General features: G+C 49.1%; 1 protein-coding gene across 2 annotated transcripts; it reads left to right on the top strand.

Moving 5' to 3' along the window:
• Positions 1-4,157: 4,157 nt before the first annotated feature.
• Positions 4,158-13,669, top strand: LOC108049936 (trithorax group protein osa). 2 transcript variants are annotated; one of them, XM_044461064.1, is made up of 7 exons: positions 4,158-4,341; positions 8,440-8,621; positions 8,689-8,812; positions 8,867-9,978; positions 10,044-10,139; positions 10,195-10,474; positions 10,529-13,669. In XM_044461064.1, exons 3-7 carry the CDS (start codon positions 8,719-8,721, stop codon positions 13,510-13,512), a joined length of 4,566 nt encoding a protein of 1,521 aa, XP_044316999.1. In that variant the 5' UTR covers positions 4,158-4,341; positions 8,440-8,621; positions 8,689-8,718; the 3' UTR covers positions 13,513-13,669. The 2 variants fall into 2 exon arrangements, with proteins under 2 accessions (XP_044316999.1, XP_016986831.2); XM_017131342.2 differs by having other exon boundaries at positions 8,437-8,621.
• Positions 13,670-25,050: the final 11,381 nt, after the last annotated feature.

Raw genomic sequence — 25,050 nt, 5'->3', positions numbered from 1 at the left:
TTGGCCATCGGGCGATGGCAATGGCAACCTGTCCAAATGCGGTCAACATGGCATTTGATACGCTTTGCCGGCGCATTTGGACGTCGATTTCGATTTGAGTTTGGCCACGGTGCTGGTGATTGTGCGATTTTTGGCCCGCTTCCGTTGGCCGAGAAACGTCGGCGGCGGAAATGCGAAACGAAAAATGCAAAACGATCTAGCGGCGATCGTTGTGTGGCGAAGGGGGAAAATAGCAAAAACCAGATTAATGGGAAAAACAAACAAACATATGCGGGAAAACCTCAGCGGAAAGGCGACAGGAAATGAGTTTTCCCCACCCCCATTGGACTTATTGGGTAACGGCAGGAAGTGAATGGGAAATCGAGCAGAGATCTGTGCATTTCCCACGCAAACAAAGCTGGTAATGGAACTCGAATGAGGATTCCGCATTTCGGAGGAACTTGAAAGCATTATAGCTACGGCAGGCCCCCGGTTCGTGTCTCTGCTAAGCGAGTCCTGCCAAGAAATGGCCCACAGATGACGCCAGGTGTACTGGAATTCGAGTGCTGACCCCCAGATCTTACCCCTCGCCAAACAAAGGCTTTCCCTGTCATGACCCGAATCACGGTGAGCCACTTCCCCGGGAGACCTACCTGTAGCCCCCGAGCACCTTCATCCTTACTTCTTACTCCTCCTTCCCTCCTGCCGTATCCCTCTGTATCCTTTTGTGTAATTGCACGTTGCGGCACGCGAAATTAAACAGAAAGATAGCTCAAGTGGGTCGGGGGGGTTGGGGGGGTTGGGGGTGGAGAGATAATGAAGCGGTTGGAGGACCGAGCAGGCGGAGACCCACAGCTCGAGGGGCTGGCTAAATGGCGAAAGAATGACAAACGCCCAGAAGGAGCACAAGTTGGCGCCCACGGCAAAAAGTCCAAGGGGCTTGGGGAACGGGAGTGTTATATCTCGTCGTCTATTGTTCCCAAAAGTGTTTTTATTTAGCTCGACCAGCTCAGCAGCTCCAAGAAGTTTCACGGCCCCCAGGAAACCTCCCCCTCTTCCCCCCCGCGAGGAGTCCTTGCCATTTGCACAGACTTTACGTTTGTTTTATTATCTTTTATTATTGCCTTTGCTGCTTTTGTCTAATTTCGCTGTTGTCTTTTTCTGGCTCCCGCACCCCTTCTCCATCCACCCCTTGTTGTCGCCTCGCACTTCCCTGTTTCCCACCCCTGTCACCCCCCCACCTTCCTCCTTGGTGCTAAATTGGCCGTTAAGATGCTAAAGATGCGGATTTCGGTGATTTACAAACTTGCTCCCATTGTTGTTCTCCTGGCCTGGAAAAGGGGATTATTGTTTTAACCAAGTTCCTGATGAATCTGAGAGGAATATATTTCTAAAGTTTAACAATCCAATATATATGTTTTATTTCTTACACCAGCTAAATATGTTATATCATTGAAATATAGAACTTAAGTTATTCAATTTATTTCAATATATATGTATATATATATATTGCAGCAACGTTACCAAATCCGCACAGATCAATTAGCTACTATCATTTGGCAAAACAACTTTTTCAATACTTTTTTTTAAGCCATTCTCAAAAATGTTGGAGTTAACTTTTTAAAATAAGCAGTAAATAAACACAAAGTTCAAAACGAAAGTTTTAAAACAGATGACTTTCACATATTTATAAGGAGTGTTACATTATGATTTTATCGCGATAATTGGTCTAAATTAAAATTTGTCAGATGTGAATGCCAATCGATTAGAATTTGTTTAACGAATTCAACGAATTCTTTCATTTGACCATCATTTTCGTTTTGATAATAAAAACCGAAACTCGAGTTTATTCTTTTGGCCTTTTAGACACAAGAACAAATTTTATAAGGGTTTTTCGCTCTAATTTCGACAAAATAAGATGTACAGGCAAAATAATGAGTTTTATTTTTACCTCTATCAAGAAGCATAAAACAAAACACAAAATATTTTCGATCCTCATGTCCCATCTGTGTATTGTATAATCTTTGATAGTACGTACCATTCAAGATACCTTTTTTGTCAACGCCAAAAGGATTCTATACCCATACAATCCCCCATTTTGGTTGCTTTTGTGTTTGCCTTGCATTGTTTGGCCTTGTTTCGGCTGCTTTGGGCCAAGAAGTTGCGGCGGAAATCGCGCTAATTTCGCCGCCTCTTAGTTTTGGCCACGAAACGGTAGTTTGCGGCAGGCCGTGGACAGATGGGATCGGATTGATTGCGGCCAGACGCGGAAGTGGATGCGGATTGGGATCGATGTTTGGTGTTAAGTGTTTGGCGTTAAGTGGTTGTGGTGGGTCAGGTGTCCTGCACTCCCCCTTCACTGCTCCCCTCCTCCACTCCCCCTAAACCCCCGCAACTCCTTTCTGGGCGACAGTCATTTCCCGCTCCCGATTTTCACAGGCTTCATTAGCTGCGTTTTTCTGCGGGCTTCGCCCTTTTTGGACCTTCCGGAGGTGAACGCCATGTGACGGTGTTGATTTTCACACAACGCAGCGTGAAATTAGAAATCAACAACATGTCCTGTCACAGCCACCGCACAAATGGCCATGGGTTTGGGGATGGGCGATGGAGGAGGTCTAGACCAGGTCAGGTGTCGCTATTTGGCAAATCAGTTTTGTCTGCCTGCGCTGCAGTTTCGCAGCTCCTGCATTTTGCGGTTTTCCGTTGGCCGTCTGCCGCTGACAGACCAAATTAAAATGTCCCCTGCTGCAAGGACCTCCTCTGCAAGGACTGCAGGATGGGGGGCCTGTCTGCGTGTCACTTAATGACCAATTTGCCAGGCCCAGTCGGGCGCCCACAGCTGTCGCATTTCGCATTTCGTATTTCGCGTTTTGGCCTCTCGTCTCAGTTGACTTTCGCTGCGATAAATCTTCGAGTCACAAAAATTGGCAGGCAAACAACACAAAACAGTACAACAAATCTTAAGTTCGTGGCCCTCCTGATAAGCACCACTGACAAGGACAATGGAAGGAACAAGCCGGCAAGGAGCAACCAGCAGCCGCAATCGCTAAGAGAATTACAACATGTCGCAGTTTGTTCCAAATTTGAATAAATTTCAAATTCGTCGGCACACCAATCCCCCTTCCACCAAAAGTTTGCGCTTGGCTACAATTAACTTTTAAGTATGCCATTTCACAGATACCGCAGATATCGCTGCGATATAAAAAGAGCTATATGCAAAGTCGGGGTTGAAGTTGCCAGCAGCAGTTGAGGAATAATTTCCAGCAATTTATCATGTCACAGCGAGCACAACAATGGAACAAAGGCCAACCAAAGGGTATCATCGAATTGCGAATGCCCTGCTCTTGAGTTTTCAAAACAAGTTTCTAATTGAAACAAAAGGGGGATCCATGGAAATGACTAGGTTTACAAAATCTAATATAAAGGTGTCTGAATGAATGCAACATTTTATTTTGAGTCTATTTTTCGAGGCATACTTTTAGACACTTTTATTGGCACTTCCTTGTTATTTATATGGTTCAAGAAATTTAAGTGATTACGTATAGAAACTTAAAAAATAATTTTATATTTGTAGAGCTTCTGTTTGTGTTCCTCTTTAAGATGTGCAAAGTATTTATTTTTATTTAATAAAAGTCCATTTTCTTTTGTGGATTTTAGGATTCCCTGCATATTAGTGCGACTCTTTTGTAGTGTATTTAAACCAAAGTGCGTGCGATTTCCGTTTCCGCTCCTCTGGCAGCCATAACGAATTTTTGCATAAATACCACAGGACGAGGGGAAGGACTTAGGCAAAGACAGCTTGTTAATCGCCGGCCATTTATCTGGCTTAATGAAATTTGCGAGAAATCAAATCGGGTGGCCGTTTTCTTGGTCGCTATTAGCCACAAGCTGCAACCGATCCCAGTGTCCTTGCGTCACGTGGCAGGCACTGAATGCCGCTGGGGCACCCATCCCCGTTTCCAGGACCACGTGCGAAATTAAATTGACGCGCTCTTGACGGATTCCGCTCGAGCTGCTAAACACCGACCGGGGAATTGGCCACACTGACTGGAGGAGCAGCTTGCCACCTGTCAGGATTGATAAGAACTCTGTTTTTTTTTTTTATTTTGGGCCATCCAAGTGGGCTTTGAGAATGTGTTCATAGCGCCTCGATAGTTCGACTGGTTCTGGCTGGCAGTTCGATTGAAACAACGACAGTGTCAGCATCAGAGAAAAAATTATTAAAAAAAGAGAAAAAAAACAAAAAGCAAAAACGCAAATCTTTCGGAGTTTACAAACGAACTTTTCACGCAACAGCCATCGACATTGTCCAGATCCAACACCACATATTGACCAGCTTCAGCACGCGGAGATCGGAACCAGGTGAGTCCTCTGCAGACACTATTTCCAGACCCGATCCCTATTTCCCCCTCCATGAATCCCCTCGTGCTGATGTCCTGTGGTCCTTTGGTCCGCCCGTCTGGCCACGCGTAACCGTAACTAAACATTTGCATTAGGCGCCGTGCCGCAATAACCGCTAAACAGGCAATGCAAACAGTTTAACTGACATCTAGCGGGGATTGGGATTGGGATTTGGGTGCTGGGGTGCTGGGGTTTTTGGGGCTGTGTCGCTTAAATAAATTTTGTGGCAAATCGCAAAATCGCTAAAAGGGCAAGCCCTGCTGCGCCATGCCGCAATTGGCAATCGACGCCGCAAATCGCGTTTTAAGCCCTGCGTGCGATTAGTTTAATTGCCAAAAGGGGGCAAGGGGGCAAGGGGCAGGAGCTGGATGTTGGTGCAACAGGACAATGCAACATTTGCATAGCGGTTGCGGTGGTCCTCGCACTCGCACTCGCCATCGCGCTTAATGCGAAAATAAGGATTAACCAATGAAATTTATAAATGCGCAGCTCCACCCGGCCCACTGCAAATTGAGTGCATAAATTGGCCGCATCCTCCGTTTGACCAGGCAACTGGGTACTGGAAACTGGGAGCAAAAACCTGGGACAGGCAATCTATTTTGGATTAAATCAAATCGAAATAAACGATTTTTAATGGCCTGGCTCCCTGGTCCGTTGTGTCTGCTCCGGGTGGCACAGTGGCAAAAACGAGGTCATTAATTATTTCTTCAAAAGCAAAAGATAAGCCCAACCAGGCCGAGAGCTCTCCACTGCCACTGCCACTTCCACCCCCTCCCCCCCATTCCAATGGCACAACGAGGTGACCCCTTCGAGGGTTCGTTCGGTTCGCATCCTTTTTGGCGTTTTGTGTCATTAGCTTAAAACCGAAACCAGAAAGGACGCAGGACAATGGTCAGGCCGCACACAAACACACACACGCATCAGCGTTATCCTCGACGGCGGCCGCATGTGGCACCAAAAGATTAATTAATCTTTAAGGACTCATTGTGTGCTGTTTTTGCCACTGCTGCACCCACTCCATTTGACTCATTAGGACATTCGGACAGGACATTTGCATGTGCAGCGAGCCAAAATGAATTTATGGCCTGGTCAAAACGAGCAGGGATTTGTGGCAGCCAAGCTAGCTCTAAATGAATCCCCCCTTTTTCCTTTCCCCCCTCTGAATTTGGTGTATCCTCCATTTCATCCTAAGCTCGACATTTGTCACACACACTTTCTGGCCACGTCTTCCTCCCCTGGCATTTATTTTGATTAGCCATTGACATTCATTTCTATTTGTTGCTTTCTTATCGTAAGCCCAAGCCATCAGCATCATCATCTGGTAGGATGGCCAGGATGACCAGCAAAGCCCGTGTCCTTTGTCAGGAGCTATTCCTAGATTACTGTGGCATGCAACTTACCAAATGCCACACATAGTTGCCTCTGCCCCGGGAATTTCCAGTTTCGTTTGTCAAAGTTTCACGTATAAAATATTTACTGCTGATTATTTGCCCAGGTTAATGCTTTTCGTGTTTGGCGGGATGGATGGGCAGGATGGGCAGGGGGTTGGGGGATTTCTGGGCGGGATGGGGCTGGCATTAAGTGGAGCGCAAAAGTTATCCTTTGATGCGCTCGGGCCGCATTCCATCTAATTTATTAGCTGGCACACGTGAATTATTGCTGCGTCTCAGAGTTTTCAACTCTTCCACTTTGACTGGCAACTGGGAATTGTTGTGGCCCATCTGTGGGGAAGGGGAGGGGAGGGGGGGCGTTACTAAAATGGCACTAACTATTCGGGTAAGAGGATGAGGATGGAGTTGGGATTTCACTGAAAATCTCACTTCGGGTTTTGGCATGGGTATATCCTTTGCTTTCCAAGTTCTTGGAAATATAATTATTTTTGGTGGCCAAATACATACTCGATTTTCTGGTGTATTTACCGAAATTTGGTTCTAGGTTTTGGAATGCGAGTTTTTAATGGTACCATCAATTGACATTAATTGGAATGGGCTTAATCGAAAATATTAACTAACCATAACAAAATGTTCTTTTCAATAAATAGAGAGTCAGACTTTAAATTAAAGAAGTACATATATTTAAAATAAGGCTTATTTAGGTCAAGTTATAAGTTCAGAAGGATAGATTCTTAAGGGTTCTAAACAAAATACCAATGGATACAACTCTTATGGCGTTCTTCATTCAAATCATTCCCAAAATGACGCTGATTTTTCTTTTGCTCTCATGCCTCGTTTAATAACTATTTCTAGGGGCACTGAGATTTGGAAAGTAGACAACTTTTGGTGCTAAGCTCCCGGAAATAAAACTATTTTTAAGGGCATATTAATGCATTTTTGTTGGACGTCAGAGCCATTGCATTGCAAAAGCAAGTAACTCCTAACCGTGAGTTACGTTTCGCCGGTTAATGGGAGACCGGCTTAGTGGCTCCCGGCTTTAATGGCCCAAGTTTTCGGAACGGAAACTAGACGAACACGGTTGCCACACGTGGAGGCGACTCCTTTGGCGGGCTGTTAAAATGATTAATGGAGTGTGTGTGGCATGCACGTTAACGCCCTTGCGAGAGGAGCAAGTTACCGGGACAGATGTTGTCATAAATAAAAAGAAGCTGAAAAGAAGATGAAGATGCCCAGGGGGGGTTGAACAGGACAGGAGGGGAGAGTAGAGGAGAGGAAAGGGGAGGGGGGCTGTTGGCAACATGTAAATAAACATACATGTGTGCGCAGTTATTTATGCATGTGTGGGCGAGTCTGTTTGGGCCACATTAATGTCAAATCAGGCGCATAAATTGCGTAAAACGCTCAATTTATTAAACGAAGCGTGCTCGAAGGGGGCGTGGCCGTGACAAGTGTATTTGCCAGTTAATAAATGTCGCAACCACTGGGGAACATTCCGCGAATCCACCTTGGATTGGAGGCGGAGGTGGCATAGTTAAGTGAGGCCTTCGACGCCTGGACGCATCCTTTCGCTGAAGCCTGCTCCAGTCGAGGATTCTCGACTCCTCCTCCTCCTTCTCACCCCACTCCACACACACAGGCCGCAAGTGGCAATTGTTCAATTCAGAAATTGCCATCAATCGATTTGGCTTATTGTGCCGCAATCGTGGTGCTCGGCTGGAATAGTGACAAAGGCAATCACAACAGCGTAGATTCAGATATGCCTGGCCAAAGGGCTCATAAAAATTTTAAATCGCTTTCGCCACCGAGTGGCCGGTCAAGTCGACCTGTCGACTACCCTGCACTATAGAGATAACTATCGAGATGTATAATGCAAATACCTAAAGGCTTATCCCCAATGATTACATTCTTAAATTTAATATGTAATATTTAAAAACAAGAATAGGCTTGTCAAATAAACACGGGAAATTCTAAAAGCAAATGGAATTACCTGATTGTTAGCTCAATACTTGCAGGGCATCAGCAGGTCGCATACTCCCTAAACTTGATTTGCCTTGGATTTGCTTGTTTCGCGTTTTGTTTCGCTCTCGTTTTGCAATTGCATGGGGCACGGAGTACGGAGGACGAAGGACGAAGGACGTGCCTGGCTCTCTGTCTTCGCATGTGTGTGTGTAGGTGTCAAGGGTGCTGTCCTGGCCGGGAAATGAAATCCCCACCACCCCCTGGGCGGGATTGCATATTTTGCTGCCTCACGAACATGAGCGCTCGTTAAACGGATGAGTTAAAAGTCAAAAGCCCTAAAGGATTTTATTTGAATTGCGGTCTGTGCCGCGCCGTTCGACGTCTCTCCTCCGGGAGCAACACCCCCTGCTCCTGCCTCCTGCCTCGTGCTCCTTGCAACCCCTTCCTTTGCCCTTTGTGTGCCATGTTTTATTTAAAGTTTATCTTCGCCGTCCCTTTTGCCCCGCCCTTGCTCCTTTCTCCTTTGCCTCACGCTAATTTCGCGCCAAGGCGAGGCAGTAAAAAAATATGCGCAAAATAAAATGTGGAAAAATATTTTGGCGCAAGATGGAGGAGAACAAAAGGGTTTCATCCTCGTCGGCACGTCGCCGTTTCAAAGCCGTGTTGAAAAATATTTGAAATAATTGCAAAAATGTTTTCACAGCAGCCACGCAGACACAGGATATCCAGCGGGAGGAAGCAGCACCAGGAGACGGTGGGGGAGGGGGGGAGGGTGGGTAGCTGGAGCATTGTCTTGCCCATGCGAAGCACGTCCTTGAACTGGAGCACACGAGTCTGGCACAAGGAGAGCTGATCCCTCCGCATCCTTCGCAAGACAGCCGCAGAAGTGTAAGCGAGTCCTAATCAAATCACACACACATAACGAGTCACGCAACATGGCCTCTTGTGCATCCAGGAATCCTTGGACTCTCCTCTCCTTTTCAACATGACGGAACCGGTAGTGTCCACTGGCGAACTGGGTCCTCCTCCTCCGCTGGCCGGCCCAATAGCGAACGGAGAGACTGCCAACTCCTCCGCTGGTAAGTCCTTGGCCTTTCCTGACTTCCCTCTTATCCTCGCATCGAGCACTGCAGATCTTGAGCCGCCGCCAGATCAGGAACCAGGGGCAGAGCCAGAGCCTAAACCAGGACCTGAACCAGGACCTCCACCAGGACCTCCACCGGATCCAGGGCCAGCACCAGAACAAGGACTTGAGCCAGCACTACCAAGACCAGCACCAGAACAAGGACCGGAAACAGGACCCGTAGCAGGTGCAGTACTAGAACAAGGACCTGAGACAGTGCCAGTACCAGTACCAGTACTAGTACTAGAGCAAAGACCTGAGGCAGAACCAGGACCTGAACCACCACCAAGTCCGGAACCACCGCCAGACCCTGCACCTGCCACACAGCCTCCGCCAAGGACGCCCAGCGGCAATCCGGATGCCCCAGCCAAGATGGACACACCGCAGAGCGTGTCGGACACCTCGAGCGGAGCCCAGATGTCGCCCTACGCACCCGTCTTCTATCCCATGGGCTCCTACAAGGCCAAGGAGCGGGCCAATGACTCAGAGAATGCTCCACGCAAGCCGCCGTTGCGGCACTCCTTCGAGTTTGGTTTGGAGAATGGAACTGGACCTTACATCGGACCGGGAGGCGATATCCCGCGGAGCTATCTCTTTCTCAAATCAGGCCGTGGCGAGCGCAACTGCAACAGCTTTGGCTTGGGCATGGATCAGGAGTCCGGCGAGCAGGGCGCCGGAGGACTGGGACTGTCCACATCACCACCTGCATCACCATCGGAGCCGCCCACCACGTGGGTGCCCTGCTTCCGACCGAACACCATCAATGAGCCGCCGGCGGCAGTGCCGGAGCCGGATCTGTCCAGGGAGACGGAGTGCGGTACCAACCACAATCGCAGCCGGGTTTTCGACGGCACCGAGACGACGACCTCGCCGCCGGGTTCCTCCGGATTGGCTGGAGATCCGGATAAGGGGACCTGGGCAAAGTTCCCGCCCTTCGGTAACTTCGCCGGGCAAATGGACGAGTTCATGGCCACACTGCGAAACCTGCTGATACGAGCCAATGACCTGCTGGCGCCGCTGCTCCAAGGTCCCTTCCAGCACATGACGCCCACCCAGATGGCCGCCTACACCACCGCCATTCTGGAGACACCGCCGCTGCATCCGAGTCTCTTCCTGCCGGCGGTAAGATTAGGTGCACAGTTCTGATGACCACCTGACCACCTGACCCTCTCTAACCTCTCCCGCAGAATGCCCCACGTCCCTGGGCGACCGCCACTGGACTCGACCTGCCCTACGACAGCCATCCGCACAGCCTCACGCCCGAGGATCTGGCCCGCATCCAGGTGAGTTGGTGGCGATTCGAGGCCAGCTACCCCTCCTCCCCCGCCATCCCCGCAGGCGATTCCCAAGCTGGTGGATGCCACCACCCAGACGGAGTTCCGGTGCAAGTGCATGCTGCTCTCGCCGAGTGAAGGTGAATCTGTGCCTCCGCAGGCCTACTTCCCGGGATCACCGGCGGTCTTCGAGATGTCCCCCAACGGACCTCGGATGAGAGGACATCCGGGTGGTGGCCCTAGCGGACCCATGATGCAGCAACCGTATCCACCTGGACCACCGAACGGACCGCCACAAAACGGACCACCGACGCAGCAGTTTGGCCTTTGGGGCAGGCCCATGGGTAAGTTACTCTGCCAGGTCTATAATCGAATCCACTTTATACGCTCTTCGCCAGGAATGCCAATGCACCCACATCAGGGGTCGCATCCCCATCCCCAGTCGCATCCCCATCCCCAGACGCATCGCCATCCCCAGACGCATCCCCATCCCCAGACGCACCCCCATCCCCAGCCGCATCCACAGTCGCATCACATGCAGCCACCACATCCCCATTCGCATGGTTCCTTCCAGCATCCGAGTTACCCGAACCCCCATCCGGGAATGCAGCCGGGTCATCCGATGGCGCCGCATCACCCCCAGCCGCACAAGTTGGGCGGATCACTGCGCTATCCGGAGTCGGGTCGCTTCGGCTACCGCTCGGGTCAGTTCGGTGGGGGCAACCAGTGCCGCTACGGACCCATTGGCAGCGGACGTCCCGGCCAGAGTAACGGCGGACGAGGCTACCCGAATGCGAACTTTGGTGGTCGGGGAGATCCGGTCGTGGTGAGGCCCTCTGGCAGTCACCAAGCGGCCCAGGCCCATGGCCCATCCACCTCGGGCGGCAGTCCAGGTCGGCCGGTTGAACTGGAGATGCAGCTGTGGCTGAACCTGGACGGAACCTATACCGCTAGGAGGAGGCCGTCGGACACGTCGCGCAGCGAGAACTCCGCCAGCGTGAACCTCAGTTTCCGATCGCGGATCGAGGCGGGGGGGTCGGAGCGGCGGGGCAGCGCGGGAAGCAGCAACATCGAGGAGGAGGAGGAGGCCAACGGCGAGGATGGCGAAGAGGAGGAAGGCGACGAGGAAGGTGAGGAAGAGGAGGAAGGCGACGAAGAGGAGGAGGGGGGCGAGGATGAAGGGGAGGAGGATGACGAGGAAGAGGATGAGGGGGAAGATGAGGAGGAGGAGGACGAGGAGGAGGAAGAGGAGGAGCAGGTGGCGCGGGCCAACGAACCTCGAGAACTCGGGGTCGAGGATATAGCCGGCCTGGTGGAGCAGCAGATCAACGAACTGGTCGGTTCCAATTCCCGGCCCTTCTGCTTCGGCGAGGTCGATTTCGTTAACTACGTCTTGTCGGAGACCCCCCTTCTGCCCAATCGCTCCCAGACGGGCTATGGAGCCACCTACCAGGAGCACCAAATGCCGCAGACGCCGCGCGGCAACGTGCCCTGCGCCCAGGTGCAGCCCCACGTCATGCCCCCCACCCATTTCCCGGGCTATGCCGTTGCTCGGGACCATCGGGAGCTCCCCTCCCAGACAATGCCACCAATGCCACAAATGCCACCAATGCCACCAATGCAACAAATGCCTCAAATGCCACCAATCCCTCAAATGCCTCCAATGCCCGGAAACGGCTTTGGTCCCAATGGAGCTCCCCCAATCGGCTTCCAAGTTCCAGCTGACAACCAGCCGAAGGAGCCGGAGCACTTTAACAACAACCACTACAATAACTACGGCCCCATGTACGGCCAGCAGCGACCCAATCCCGACTACCCAGCCAATCCAGCCAATCCAGCCATGATGGGCCACGAGCCTGGTCCCAGTGGGATCTACATGAGACCAGCCGGTCCACCGCCCACCATGTACCAAATGCGGCAGGAGCGGCCCATGATGATGCAAAACGTCAATGGCAACCTGGGTTTGATGAATGGCAACGGACACGGGCAGGGACCCGGACACGGATACGGCAACGGACGTGGTCGCGGCTACAGTCCGAGTCCCAGTCGAGGACCTCATGGTCCGCATGGCCACCACATGACCCACCAGCAGTATCAATCCCACCCCGGGATGCCCTTTAACGGCAACATCGGCCAGAACATGCTGCCCCCGCAAATGAGCGGTGGTCCAGTGAACCATGTGAACCACGTGAACCACATGAACCATGTCAACCACATGAACCACATGGGCAGAGGCAGAGGCATGGGAATGGGGGTCGGATTGCTGCCCCTGCCGGTGCAGATGCTCAGCCCGAGCCGGATGCCACAGCCGAACATGCAGCAGAGTATTCAGCAGGGTATGCCGCAGCCCAACATGCCATATGGTATGCCGCAAGGAATGGCACAGGGTATGCCACAGGGTATGCCGCAAGGTCTGGGACAGGGTGTGCCACAGGGTATGCCACAGGGTGTGCCACAGGGCATGCAACAGGGTGTGCCACAGGGTATGCCACATGGTATGCCGCAGAATATGCAACAGGGTATGCCGCAGACTATACCACACAGTATGCCACAGGCTATGCAACAGGGTATGCCACAGAATATGCAACAGGGTATGCCACAGGGTATACCACAGAATATGCAACAGGGTATGCCACAGGGTATACCACAGAATATGCAACAGGGTATGCCACAGAATATGCAACAGGGTATGCCGCAGAGTATGCCACACAGTATGCAACAGGGTATGCCACAGGGCTTGTCACAGAATATGCAACAGGGTGTGCAGCAGGGTATGCAACAGGGTATACCACAGGGTATGCAACAAGGTATGCCTCAGGATATGTCACAGGGTATGTCGCAGGGTATGCAACAGGGAGTACCACAGGGTGTACCACAAGGTGTACCACAAGGTGTATCACAAGGTGTATCACAAGGTGTACCACAGGGTATACCCACAAGTATGAACCATCCCAATATGCAGCAAGGAATGCCCATGAATATCCCACCGTCCAATCGCAACACGAGTCCCCGCGTCAATCTCAATGCGATGCAAAATTTCCACCTGAATGGCAACAGTCCGGAGCTGAACAAGATGCCAATGCCGTACATAGGTGAAGGAGGAGCCGGAAGAGGCAACACGCCCAACAGAATGGGACCAGAAATGTCGATCGGTGGCGAGATGGTGCAGCAAATGACAGCGACTCCTGGACACGATCTCCGACAGCACTGTGGCCCCAAGCCGCATGACCCCAGCCCACGTCAATCCGGATCGAGGGTTGCGTCGCCAGCCGCGCCGAGACCACCCAGCACTCAGCCGCAGGGTGAGGAAGGACCTGCCCCCGAAGGGGCAACCTGCCAGCAGAAGATCACCCAACCGTCCTACGCCTCCGTGTTGCAATAGAATTGCACCGGGGCGGGGCAGTTTCTTTTCATTCAAATTTTACGTGTAAAACATGGCCACTTCGTTCCAAATTCAATCTAGTCAAATCGAAATTCACTTGTTTCTTTGTTTCCTTATTTTTTTGGTTAAATAAAACACGCACACTCCGCACAATTTAGATTTCATTGAGAATCCACCCCTCATCCGCTGGCCATTCCATATTCATATAACGATGTGCGAATAGCAAATCGCGGCATTAGCCATGGATGATGATGATTATGCCCCCTGCCTTAAATCCCAATCGGAATCTGAGTCAAAAAAATAGGAAAGGAAATGTGTTTACGCCGTGGAATTCTCAAGTGGGCCACAAGGGGCAGGGTGGGCTGTGAACCCTTTGAACTAATCGGGCTAATCTTTTACGCTGCCTGCATTCTAAAGCGTCCTTTGCCAGCCGCCTCAAGAGGGAGTCCCGTATCCAGTTTCCACTGGCGAGGATTGGGTGAGGTGAGGAGGAGGAGGAGGAGGGGAATCTCCCCGTGCATTTCGCATGCATGCTTACAGCTCTTCTCATGTGTGAGGCGAATGTAATTAAATGCAAGTCGCGGCAAATAAACATTAAACATTTAAAAGAGGGAAACCCGACTACGGGGAACATGCTGGCTGAGTTCTACTCTCTGGTGCATCCCAGCGAGTGGCCACTGTGCCGGCCGAGCTTTGTGTTTACCCAACGCCCATAGTTTGACCAGACATTTAACGCTTCCCTGAACCGCAACCGCATTGGCTACATTTTTAATCTACAATTAACCACAGCTGCGGTGCAATTGGAATGGGAATGGGAATCCGAATCGGAATCGAAATCGGAGTGGATGCCACCGGGTTAAGGGCAGGCCATTGGAGGATCAATGGGGGGCAGTATCAATATTGATTCTATTAATTATAAAAACATTAAGTGCCGGCCAACAAATGTAATTAAACGCGTTAAACAATTGCAGTGGGCGAATAATGGCAGAAAAATGCCATCGTCCGACCAATGCCAATCCCAATTCCAATCCCAATCCCAATTCCAATTCCAACCCAATCCGAGTCCACTCCGTCCGTTGCTGATGCACGGCGATAAGCACGTTTTCAATTCGCACACAGCGCGGGAACACAGAGGAGTCCGTCCGTCTGTCCGTCCATCCAGGTGGCAGCCGGAGAACAGGGAACCGGAGAGGAGGTGATCGGATTGTCGCACATTAATGACGAAATTATTGTTTCAATTGCTTTCAACCGTTGTCAATGCAAATTTTATGCAAATACTTTCGCGATTCCGAGCCGGGTGTGCTGGCCTCTCTTAAATGCCATTGTGGCCAATAAGTCAATAATAATTATGGCCCGCCGCTGTCCATTGTTCTGGCCTCCCCGCCCCCTCTTCTGTCCATTTCGAAATAGGCGTTAATTACTTTTATCTGGCCATGGCCAAACAAACAAAATAATAAAACTGCAACGCAACGTTTAGCGCCTGCGGCCCATAAACTTCCCTTGGCAATATATGCATATTTATTTATAAACAATTAATATTATGGCCATTGTTGTTGCTGGAGGCGAAGCACGGGCTGCGCATAAATTAAGCAAAAATCGGTCAGAAATTGGTATACTTTAAAATCAACAAGAAAGAAGCAAGGTTCGGCAAGCCGAAGTTTTTATGCCCTTGTAGATGTTATACAAGTTTAATATTTTATATTTCAATGCCTAATATGGTAAAAAAAATATATAGCAAAAAAAACTGTGAAACTATAATAACAAAATAAAAGATGACAAAAAATCGATCCAAAACTCCAAGCCAAGTTCAAAACACAGTTTTTTAGAGAATTGGGCCACAATCATTTTAAAGTATGCCACTTTGAAATCGGATGTCTGTAAGAAAAGTTATGGGCTAAGAAGTGCAGGATTTAGGTAACTTTTCTGCAAACCCATTTTTCGAAAATTTGGAAAGGGGTTACATTGCTTAAAATTATGAAAAATCGACCCCAAAATAAAGTAAAAAGTGGAAACACAGATTTTTAGAGAATTGAGCCACAATCATTTTAAAGTATGCCACTTTGAAATCGGATGTCTGTAAGAAAAGTTATGGGCTAAAAAGTGCAGGATTTAGGTAACTTTTCTGCAAACCCATTTTTCGAAAATTTGGAAAGGGGTTACATTGCTTAAAATGATGAAAAATCGACCCAAACATAAAAAAAAATGTGGAAACACAGATTCTTAGAGAATTGGGCCACAATCATTTTAAAGTATGCCACTTTGAAATCAGATGTCTGTAAGAAAAGTTATGGGCTAAGAAGTGCAGGATTTAGGTAACTTTTCTGCAAGCCCATTTTTCGAAAATTAAAATATCGAAAAATCGACTCCAAAATACAAAACAAGTTGAAAATACAGATTTTACGAGAATTAAATTACTATCATTTAAAATTATGCCACTTTAAAACGACAAAAAACTTTTGACTTAAATTATAATACACTCTACAAAGGGTTTACAAATTGTAATGCAGACTATCAGCGATTTTGCCACGTCGTAATCGCAAATCACAAAACTATAATAATAATCCAAAAAAAAGTTAATGATAGAAAGTCACTGTTTTTAATATAAACTTTAATTTTAGTTCCTGTAAAATTTATGGATATACTGTGTAGTTTTTAAGAAATGAACCATGGCAAATTTGCCATTTCCTGTTTGTTTATACTTGTCACTATTTTTTGTTACACCCCGAAATAATTAAATATTAATAAGCCAATTTATTTTTAATCCAAATTGCGCACCACTTTAGAAGAAAAAGGATTGGTCAGAAGTCAAGTGAGTAGCGGGGGCGATGGGCGAGGAGCAGAGGACTCATCTGCACTGGGCTAAAACCCACCTCCACTCGATCCAAGGCCCTCTGCTGGTGACTGCCTCCTGCATGGGTCATATAATATAATTAATGCTATGAATTACTTGAGAGCTCCGCATCCTGCGCATCCTTCGCATCCTTCCGTGTGGGTCGGTTTATGCGGAGGCCGAATCACGATATTTGCCCGGCTTCTCAGGGTGTAACCTGCAGTTCGGCCAGATTCCGATGCAGTCTGCGGCATCAACAGCAGACGCCCGTCCTCCTCTTCCATCCAGGACCCGTCGGGTCGGGTCGGGTCGGTTATCCTGGGCTGCCGTTGTTGGGGATATTCCAACACGTTGCTGCTTGGTCAGCCACATGCACTTAATTGCTTTATGAGGCGGTCACTCGCTTGTTATAGACTTCAATTTGATTTTTCTGCGAGGCGCGTGTGTGTGCCAGTCAGTGGAAAACGAGACGCTGGGGATCAATTATTTTCCGGAGACCGGAATGCCGGGGCTGTTGGGGCTACTGGGGATGCACTGCCGCAGGCCAGAGACGTCGGCGGCGGCGGAAGAGCCGTTGACCCCAAATGATATTTTAAATGCAGATTTTGGCACCCGAAACTTTTTTAATCATTCCGATGGCACTCTCCATCAAACCGGCTACGATGCCGATGCTGATGGTAATGATAATTGTGATGAGGATCGCCGGGATATGGAACTTTGCGTTTGGGACTGGGACTGCGACTGCCACTGCGACATGGAGCACGTCAGCAGGTCGCAACTTTTTAATGTCAGTTCCGCGCACTTTTTCCACCGTCGAGGTGCGAAAAGAAATTGAGCCAGTTAGCAGTTGGCCGGGAGTCGAAAGTGGGCTACCCTGTGGCGTTCAAGTTCCTTTACGGGATGCGGCAGTGGAGCTACCACGGAAATACCCAGCGTCAGGTGGCGAAACTTTGCCAGGAAACTGGAAGTTTGTAATGGCTTTTTGTTTGCGACTCACGCACACAAATCATTGCCCCACAACCCTTACTTTGTATTCGGATGAGGGTTTCCATGGCGAAGTCGTTTGATACAAGTTTTTCGCAAGAAGCATTCCACCTTTTCCACATTTTTTTTTTTCCATCCATTTCTAAGCCGGATTCCTGGCAAGGCAGGGATATGCGAACACTTAACATAATTTGCTGCCCCCATGACGGACTGACTGGCTGACCAGTGGCCAGGACAACGTCTTGGACTTGGAATGGTCGTCCACATTCTGATTATATTAAAATTGTTGCACATCATTTGATTTGATTTAAGGAATGCCTCGTAAGTCTTTTTTCAGGCATTGTGCGAAAGTGGGATAGCGGAAAATTGGGAAATGGGAAATGGAAAATGGTAACCGTTGCCATGGCTCCCCCCTATCGTGCAATTTGTACATTACATACGGGGAGTATATGAAGTATTTAGACCGCCCACCCTCGCTACATGGAATTTCCATTTTGGCACTTAAGTCAGCCAAAGTCAATTATAATCAACGCCTACCCAGCAGGCATTTCCCGGCCAAGACAAAGCATCCCCGGCGCAGAAAGGATTAAAAAGCAGAAAGGAGGACGCAGCGGGCATATGTATGAGCTCAACTTATGCAAAAGTGTTTCAAGACTTTGGCTGATTGCCAGCCAAGATGAGGTGGGGCAGCCGACGGCAATGTTCGGAGTGCTTTTCACCGTCAGTAACAGTTTTCGTTTGCTTGCCACACACACACACACACGTTCATCCATCTCTCATTACCGTCCATAAATATGCCACAGAAAGTGTCAGTTTTCGCACTTACCAAACGCAGTTTCAGTGCGGGCAGAAGGATGAAAGCATAACCCCTCCGTCAGGACTGGCAGATGTCCTGATATCCACCGCAAACTTAATTGCTTCACTCCGGCCTGGACTTCTTAATGGGTCCCTGCTCCACTTCTGCATTCTCCATTCTGCGCTCTGCGTTCTGCGTTCTTATCGCGACAAGGCCAAAAAACCATCAAGAGCATCCCGCCCAGCTTGGACTCAAACTCGAACTCGGACTCAGATTCGGTTGCAGAATCAGTTTGTGTTTCTGTTGCGGTCTGTGGCACGCAAATTATATGCAAACGAGCTTAATATCCGGCCAAACAGAGCCACGGCATACACACGCACACTCGAAAGGAGAGGCGAGTCCTGGCCTGCTGAATGTCCGCACTTCCATCCCCCCCACTTGATCCTTTTTTCCCTTTTCTTGCCATTTAACATCAAGTTTCAGCGCATATAACTCACTCGCACACAGCCGTAATCCCCTGCTCCGTGCAACCAAGTCCACTGATAATTTCACTGCACTCCACTGATAACAACATTTAATTTAATGCCCGAGGTCAGCAATATTCCATTTATTATTGGATTAAATTCGGCAGCAAAGTTTTTTGCCCCATGCAGCAGGCGGATGCGGATGAGGATGCGGATGTGGAGGCGGATGACGGTGAGGATGGGGATGCGGATGCGGATGAGGGACGTCCACTATCAGGAATCCCTGCAGGAATCTTGTCGAGCCTCGCTTCTTCCCGCCATGAGTGTGTGTGTGTGTTTTGCGGATTTTTATGTGGCACACACTTGTCGCACTTGTCGTCGTTGTCCCAGCATGTCCTGCCTGCTGCTCGTCGTCCTTTTTATCCTGAATTCTCCTGCCTTGCGACTAGACGACAGGAAATGTATTTACAATTTTTTATGTATCGTTTTTTTTTTTTTTTTGCCCTGCCAGCCGCATGAAATTTGCATGACTCGCTGACTGAGTGACTGGCAGGCGGGGGGAGTGGGGCGGGGGGTGTGCTGGTCCTGGTCCTGGTCCTGGCTGCAGGTCCACTCTGGCCAGGACAAAATGCCCATAAGGGATTAGCTGCCGCTGCTGCCTTTTTCGTTCGCCTCTTATGCCCCCGGTTGCGTCCTCACGGAATTTGTTGCAAAACTCATTTAAGCCAAGTTATGTCGAGTATGTAAATTGTTTTGGCCGCTTACCGATTCTCGCAATGCCACGTATTTTTTTGTGTGCCACCAAACTTAATTGTTTTAGATGCAAAGTCATCAGGGCGGCCAGCATGAGGATGAGGGGCGTGGTGGCGGGAGGGTCGGATTGGGAGTGGCAGTAAACAAACAACATAACGGAAGGAAGTATCTCACTCGAATCTCAGTCAACCATAAAGCCCAACACACACGATGAATTTATGCATGAAATTGTCGACGCCCGCGTCCTGTCCCACGTCCTGCCCCTCGCCCCCGCTCCCCCTGGCCGCCCGATTTTCGGGATGTCTGTGGCCTATCGAAAGGAAATTGAAACAAAACCTCATTGCAAACAGTCGTCGGCGGTGGAAGGAGCGGGAATGTTATGTCCTGGCTTCTGTTGCAGGCAGACATCGCACAATTTCCACTTCCGTATGTGTGTGAGTGTGTGTGTGTGTGCTCGTTCTCATTCGCAGGACACTTTTTGCCCAAGCTGATAACAGTGTTCGTCTGCTCCAACTCCACCTCCAACTCCACCTTCAACTCCACCTCCAACTCCTGCTCCTGCTAATGTGTCACATGTAGAATGCGGGTGCCAGGATTCATTTCTCTCTCTCGCTGCGCATCTGTGTGTGTGCAAATGTCCTGTCTGTCTGCTGTGTCATGTCCTGTTTGTCTTGTTTGTTACCCAGTCCGCTCGTAAATAGAGCATAAATGGTTAATTCAATCATCTTTTTCGTCTGACAAGACGAATTACACTCGCAGCAGCTGGCACAACTTTAAAGTCAACAGCCCAGATTTAGACAACCCCACCCGCCCCACGCCCCCTCCCTCCCCACAAACTTGGGATTGGGCCACTTAATTGAGCTATGAAAAGGTCGAAAATCCAATGAAATTCCAGGCCAGTGCATAAACTGCATGAGCTGCAACTGACTTGGCTTCGCCCACTGATACCAATATTGTCTGCTTGGAATAGGCAAAGGTTGAGTGGCTTCGGGACTCAATGGGTGGTTTGGTTGGCAAAGCCCCCAGCCGGAAAGTGGCCCGCACATCTGAGCTCCATTCAAGCAAATCGCATTAAGGCTCATTTGTTTTGGCAGCTGCACATTAAGTACCTCACTGGAAAGTCGGAGGTCGAGGTCTAGGCAGTGCAAAACTGGGGCTAGGATTAGGCACAATTGTGTATACTCTACCAGCGAAGGTTAAAGCTAAAGAGGTTGCATACTCCACAATCAAGAAGGACTGCCTGACATGCATACCCTTTCCATTTGCCAGCTGGTACCACCGAACCTTGCACATATCTGGCTTTTCAGTAGACCAACCAATTTCCCACCACTATTTGCCAAACGTGGTCTCCCCGATAACATCTCCTTCAGTCCTTGTCCAGCATCTTCATCACACGTTGCGCCCACAAAAAGTTTGCGCCCAGCTCCACCAGCCTCGAAAAGGATGAAAAGTTCCCAACAAAAGTCTCAAATTTGTTCCAATGTAAACTGTCGCTTGGCTGGGCCTTATCAACAATTGCCCAAAGACGCAACCTCGGAAGGAGCTAGACTTTGGGCGATAGACGATAGAAGCCGTTGCCCCGTCCAAGGGAATAGTTTTAAGCTGCTTAACAGCTTCTTTGCATGTGCTGGCGAAAGTTTTTGGACGTTGGCAACTTGATTTAGTGCTCTCTGACCTCAGTTTAAACATAAACAGCCGCGTCCAACCCAACCCTTCTCGTTACAACCCCACTCGGGCGGGACAAAAGTTTTCACTGGCAAGTAAAGACATAAATGGGATTATGATCTTATCACGTGCCCAGCAGCCAATGCTGCCTCCGCATCCGCATCCGCTTCCTGGCTCAGACATATTCGGGAACATTATAACAACACCTTCGCTCCTCCGGTGGACAACTTGTTCTGCGACTGCTTGGACAAACAAGTTTGCGGCTCAGCTTTGTCAAAGATTTATTCCTTGAGGTTAAGCGAAGGCTGGCCAGGAGCAGGCCCATCCTTCTTTTGGCCAACGTTTCAGTTTGCAACGACTTAATATGGAAAATTTTAAGTACATTTTCCCTGGACGCCAAAAGAGTGGGGGGAGGGGGGCGAAAGACAGAAGAGCTGGGTGAAACTTTGGTGGTGGCAATCTTTAATTAAGAGCGGATTAGTTTGGACATGGGTTCGATCTGCATCTGCCTCAGACGGAACGACCTCCATCCCATCATCATCCAGGAGTCCCAGTCCCTGTGCGGTGCCACTTCCAATCTTTGCTCTTTTTCGGTTTTGCTCTGATTTGCATCTGCGGTTTTGCAACCACCAGCAGCTGGCTTCATTAGTTAGCCCACTACTACTCCTACTCCCCCTCCGATGGAATGTACTTCTTCTGGCAGACTTTTTGAGTGCGCCATTAAAATTTAATGCTTGTAAGAGATCAGCGGCAAATGGCATCCAGCAGTCTCCAGTCTCGATTCCAGATTAGCTGTCAGAAGTTGTTCAATTTAATTTCACGCTCCTTCTTCCTGACCTGGCGCCATCTTAATGTTCCTCGAGTTGCCAATTTTTTCCATACCCAAGCTCTAACAACACCCCCCCCCCACCCATGTCAGATGATAACGCTGTATCTTTCTAGTTCGCTTTTTAATGGCTTTGGGAAATTGCACGCGCCGTTTACGCGCTCGTTAGAGAAGCTCCAGAAATGTGCCCATCACTGTTCCGTACAGCATTATGGTTATTGATAAACCAGCGGAAGTCGGTGGCCGGAGGAAGCCATCAATGGCTGCTTTTCTGGGGGGGCAGGAGGATGAAGATGAGTGACGAGAGGCTGGTCCAATTAACCCGAAGCCAATGCAGACAATGGGCCAATTGGCAGGTTAAAGTCGGAAAGTAACGATACGAGCACTTGGTTATTCAAGGGACGTAGCCACAACTCCAGTCCGACATGTAAATACTTTCTTATAATTTTTACAATTCTAATTATGCAGCCGCCGAATTACAAGCGACAGCGATGATTATGGCGGGCACTTGGCATAATTAAGATGGAAAGCGGAGCAGTTACTCCATGTGTGTGTGCGCCGTGCCGCCTGAGATTGTTCCCAGCATGCATAAAAAATAAGAGACAGGCGACAGCGACGGCATTTTAAAACTTTCACAAATTAAGACGAGCGGTGGCAGGCGGCAGACGCAACCCCTTGACTATTTCCGTATTCCCGTCTGGGCAGGACCAACCTCCCTGGCGGGGATCAAGGAACCGGGAACCGGGAACCACCCACTCAGCCGCCTTCGCTGAGCTCATGTTAATCAGGTTATGATAATTATTTGTAACAAATTGTTGCCAGCCAGCGAACTGGAGGGGTTGCAATTAAAATGTGGAAACAACTCCACGGTGCGTCAAATCGGGCCAAAGCTGGTGGAAAACTTTATGGAAATGACAAGGCAGCCAGAGACCCAGCGACATTTTCATTTAGACAATTAAAATTTAAAGTGGCGTTAAATTATACAGGCATTAACGAGGCAACCAGTGTACTAGGAGGGGGAGGCAGTGAACCATGTCCAGGCCGGGACACAACTATATAGCTCCAAAGAGTGCCCCTCAATTATTCAGATGGCACTAGCTCAAAAACTTTTCTCTTTGCACCTTTTGTCCCCTCCTCCCGAAATCGCGTGTCACTTTGTCAGCTACGTAAGTTGTGAGTTTCGCCCAGCCCCACCACCACATTCACCTCAACTGTCAAAATGGTGGAAATGAACTCGGCTTTCCACTATCTCCGCAAGTCGGGAAACTCACTCAAAGCCAAACCGCAGGTCGGCAAGCCAAGACTCAGATAGTTTTCTTGGCCCGGGGAACAGGGAGCATAAGTTACAGGCAGGTGCCCGATAAAAGTTTTGAGTTGACAATTAAGAAATTAAGTTGCCACTTAGGCAAACTGTCAGAGTCAGTTTGACAAGCAGTCACATAAGCCAACGCAAACGCAAACGCACGACTCTGCAGATAAAGATAGGGATACGCCGGAAGACGTATACATCATACACACCAGCACTTCACTTCGGATACCCTTTCTTAGGCCATTCCTGTTGACTATTGCAGTAGATTCGAATGGCAAAAATTGGATGAAAGATACTTATAATGGGATGGTTGTGAATTGATTGGTTGTGAGTTATTTCTGGGCTTAGGCATATTGGAGATCATTTATCGGGGTCACCAAACACGGTCTTCATACCCACAAACCATTGGAGGTACACCACTTAGAAACTCTAGGTCCCCACAGCATTAAAATTGGTCAAAATCTAATAAATAAGTAAGAAGCAACATATAAATGCAGAATAATAGAAAATCCAACCACAAGTTTTGGGCGGTACATTACATTAAAATCGAAGTACCGTAGCTGATGGATATCATTATTAATCGGGGTCACCTAATTTCAGCTGATTTGATGTTGAGGTCACCATATCAAGCTGATTTGATGTTGCTGTTTGGGAGAAGTACTCCTGAAAGGGTATTCCGCATTCGCCTGGCTGGGAACTTTTTGTGCCCGCTTCGTTTACATTATCAACAGACTAACACCTTGCCAGTCCGTCCGTGTGCGAGTTAGTGTGCTACCTGATATATCCGTTGCCGCTCGTAGCTATAAATGCCACTCATAATTAAATCAAATGTTTGTCTGCTGCTCGCAAACTTTTGCTCGTTCTTTGCGTGAAGCTTAAACATTAATTTCCTACGTGCGCGTTAGTTGTTGTTATTGCTACTCTATCACGGCCAAAAGGTAAATAGAAAGCGGCAAGTTCCTCCCCAGGGGAGGCTTTTCATATGCCAATCCCCCACCTGCTTTCAACCCCCCTCCCTTCATAGTTTGTGCTCTAATGAGCGTTTGTCTGTGGCAAGCGTATCATTTGCTGCCTCGTCTTGCGTTCCTGTAAATTTTCAGCCTAATGTCTTCATACGTCTGGTCCGCCATTCCACGCCACTCCACTCCACTCCACTCCATTCCGATCCGATCCCTTTCCCTCGAGCGCTTGGCATATTGCGATACCTTGCGTGTTCGGATGCGTTTGGCATGCCAGAATGATATTAGTCACACACCGATGGAGAACAGGGGGGGCGAATTGGCCGGGGCAGACAGATGGAGATACATTTGCACAACAGCATCATTTGGCAGTTCCATAGTTGCCAACGCCATTCGGGAAAGAATGAAGTTGGGTTGGGGGTCAAAGCCTCCTCCTGAATTGTTGCCATTGCTCCTGCCTCTGTGGGTTGAACATATTTGGTGCGCCATATGAATTTCTGGGCTCTAAAGTACCGGTTTTCCGGGGACCACAACATCCCCCCTCCCCCCCATTCACCTTTGATTTCCATTACAGCCCGCCAACTTTGACATTATTCTTCAGTCAACAACACAAAAAATTGAATAGCGGGTAAATGTTTGGCAACTTCCGGTTTAAAATGGCCATCCCAGGAGCCATTTTGACAAATCTGCGGGCCAGTGGACGTGGAGTGGCGGGGGTGGGGGAGGTGTGGGCTGCATAATGGATGCGGCGATAAAAGCCAGCGACGGGCAACAAAAGAGCCACCAGGACCATGTAAACGATACATAATTTCCGCTGCAAGGAGGGCAGAATGGGCAGGTATTCAGTATTCTGGTCGGCCGTCTTGCATTTTATTACTCCAACTCTGAAGCCTCGGGCGCAGTGAGCCGTGAGCTTTTATAAACTTATCTCATAACATTAATTGTGGTCAAC

This window comes from Drosophila rhopaloa, unplaced genomic scaffold (assembly GCF_018152115.1).
Source record: "Drosophila rhopaloa isolate 14029-0021.01 unplaced genomic scaffold, ASM1815211v1 contig_3, whole genome shotgun sequence".
NCBI classification, from domain to species: domain Eukaryota; kingdom Metazoa; phylum Arthropoda; class Insecta; order Diptera; family Drosophilidae; genus Drosophila; species Drosophila rhopaloa.
This window is presented reverse-complemented; position numbering and strand designations above follow the sequence as displayed.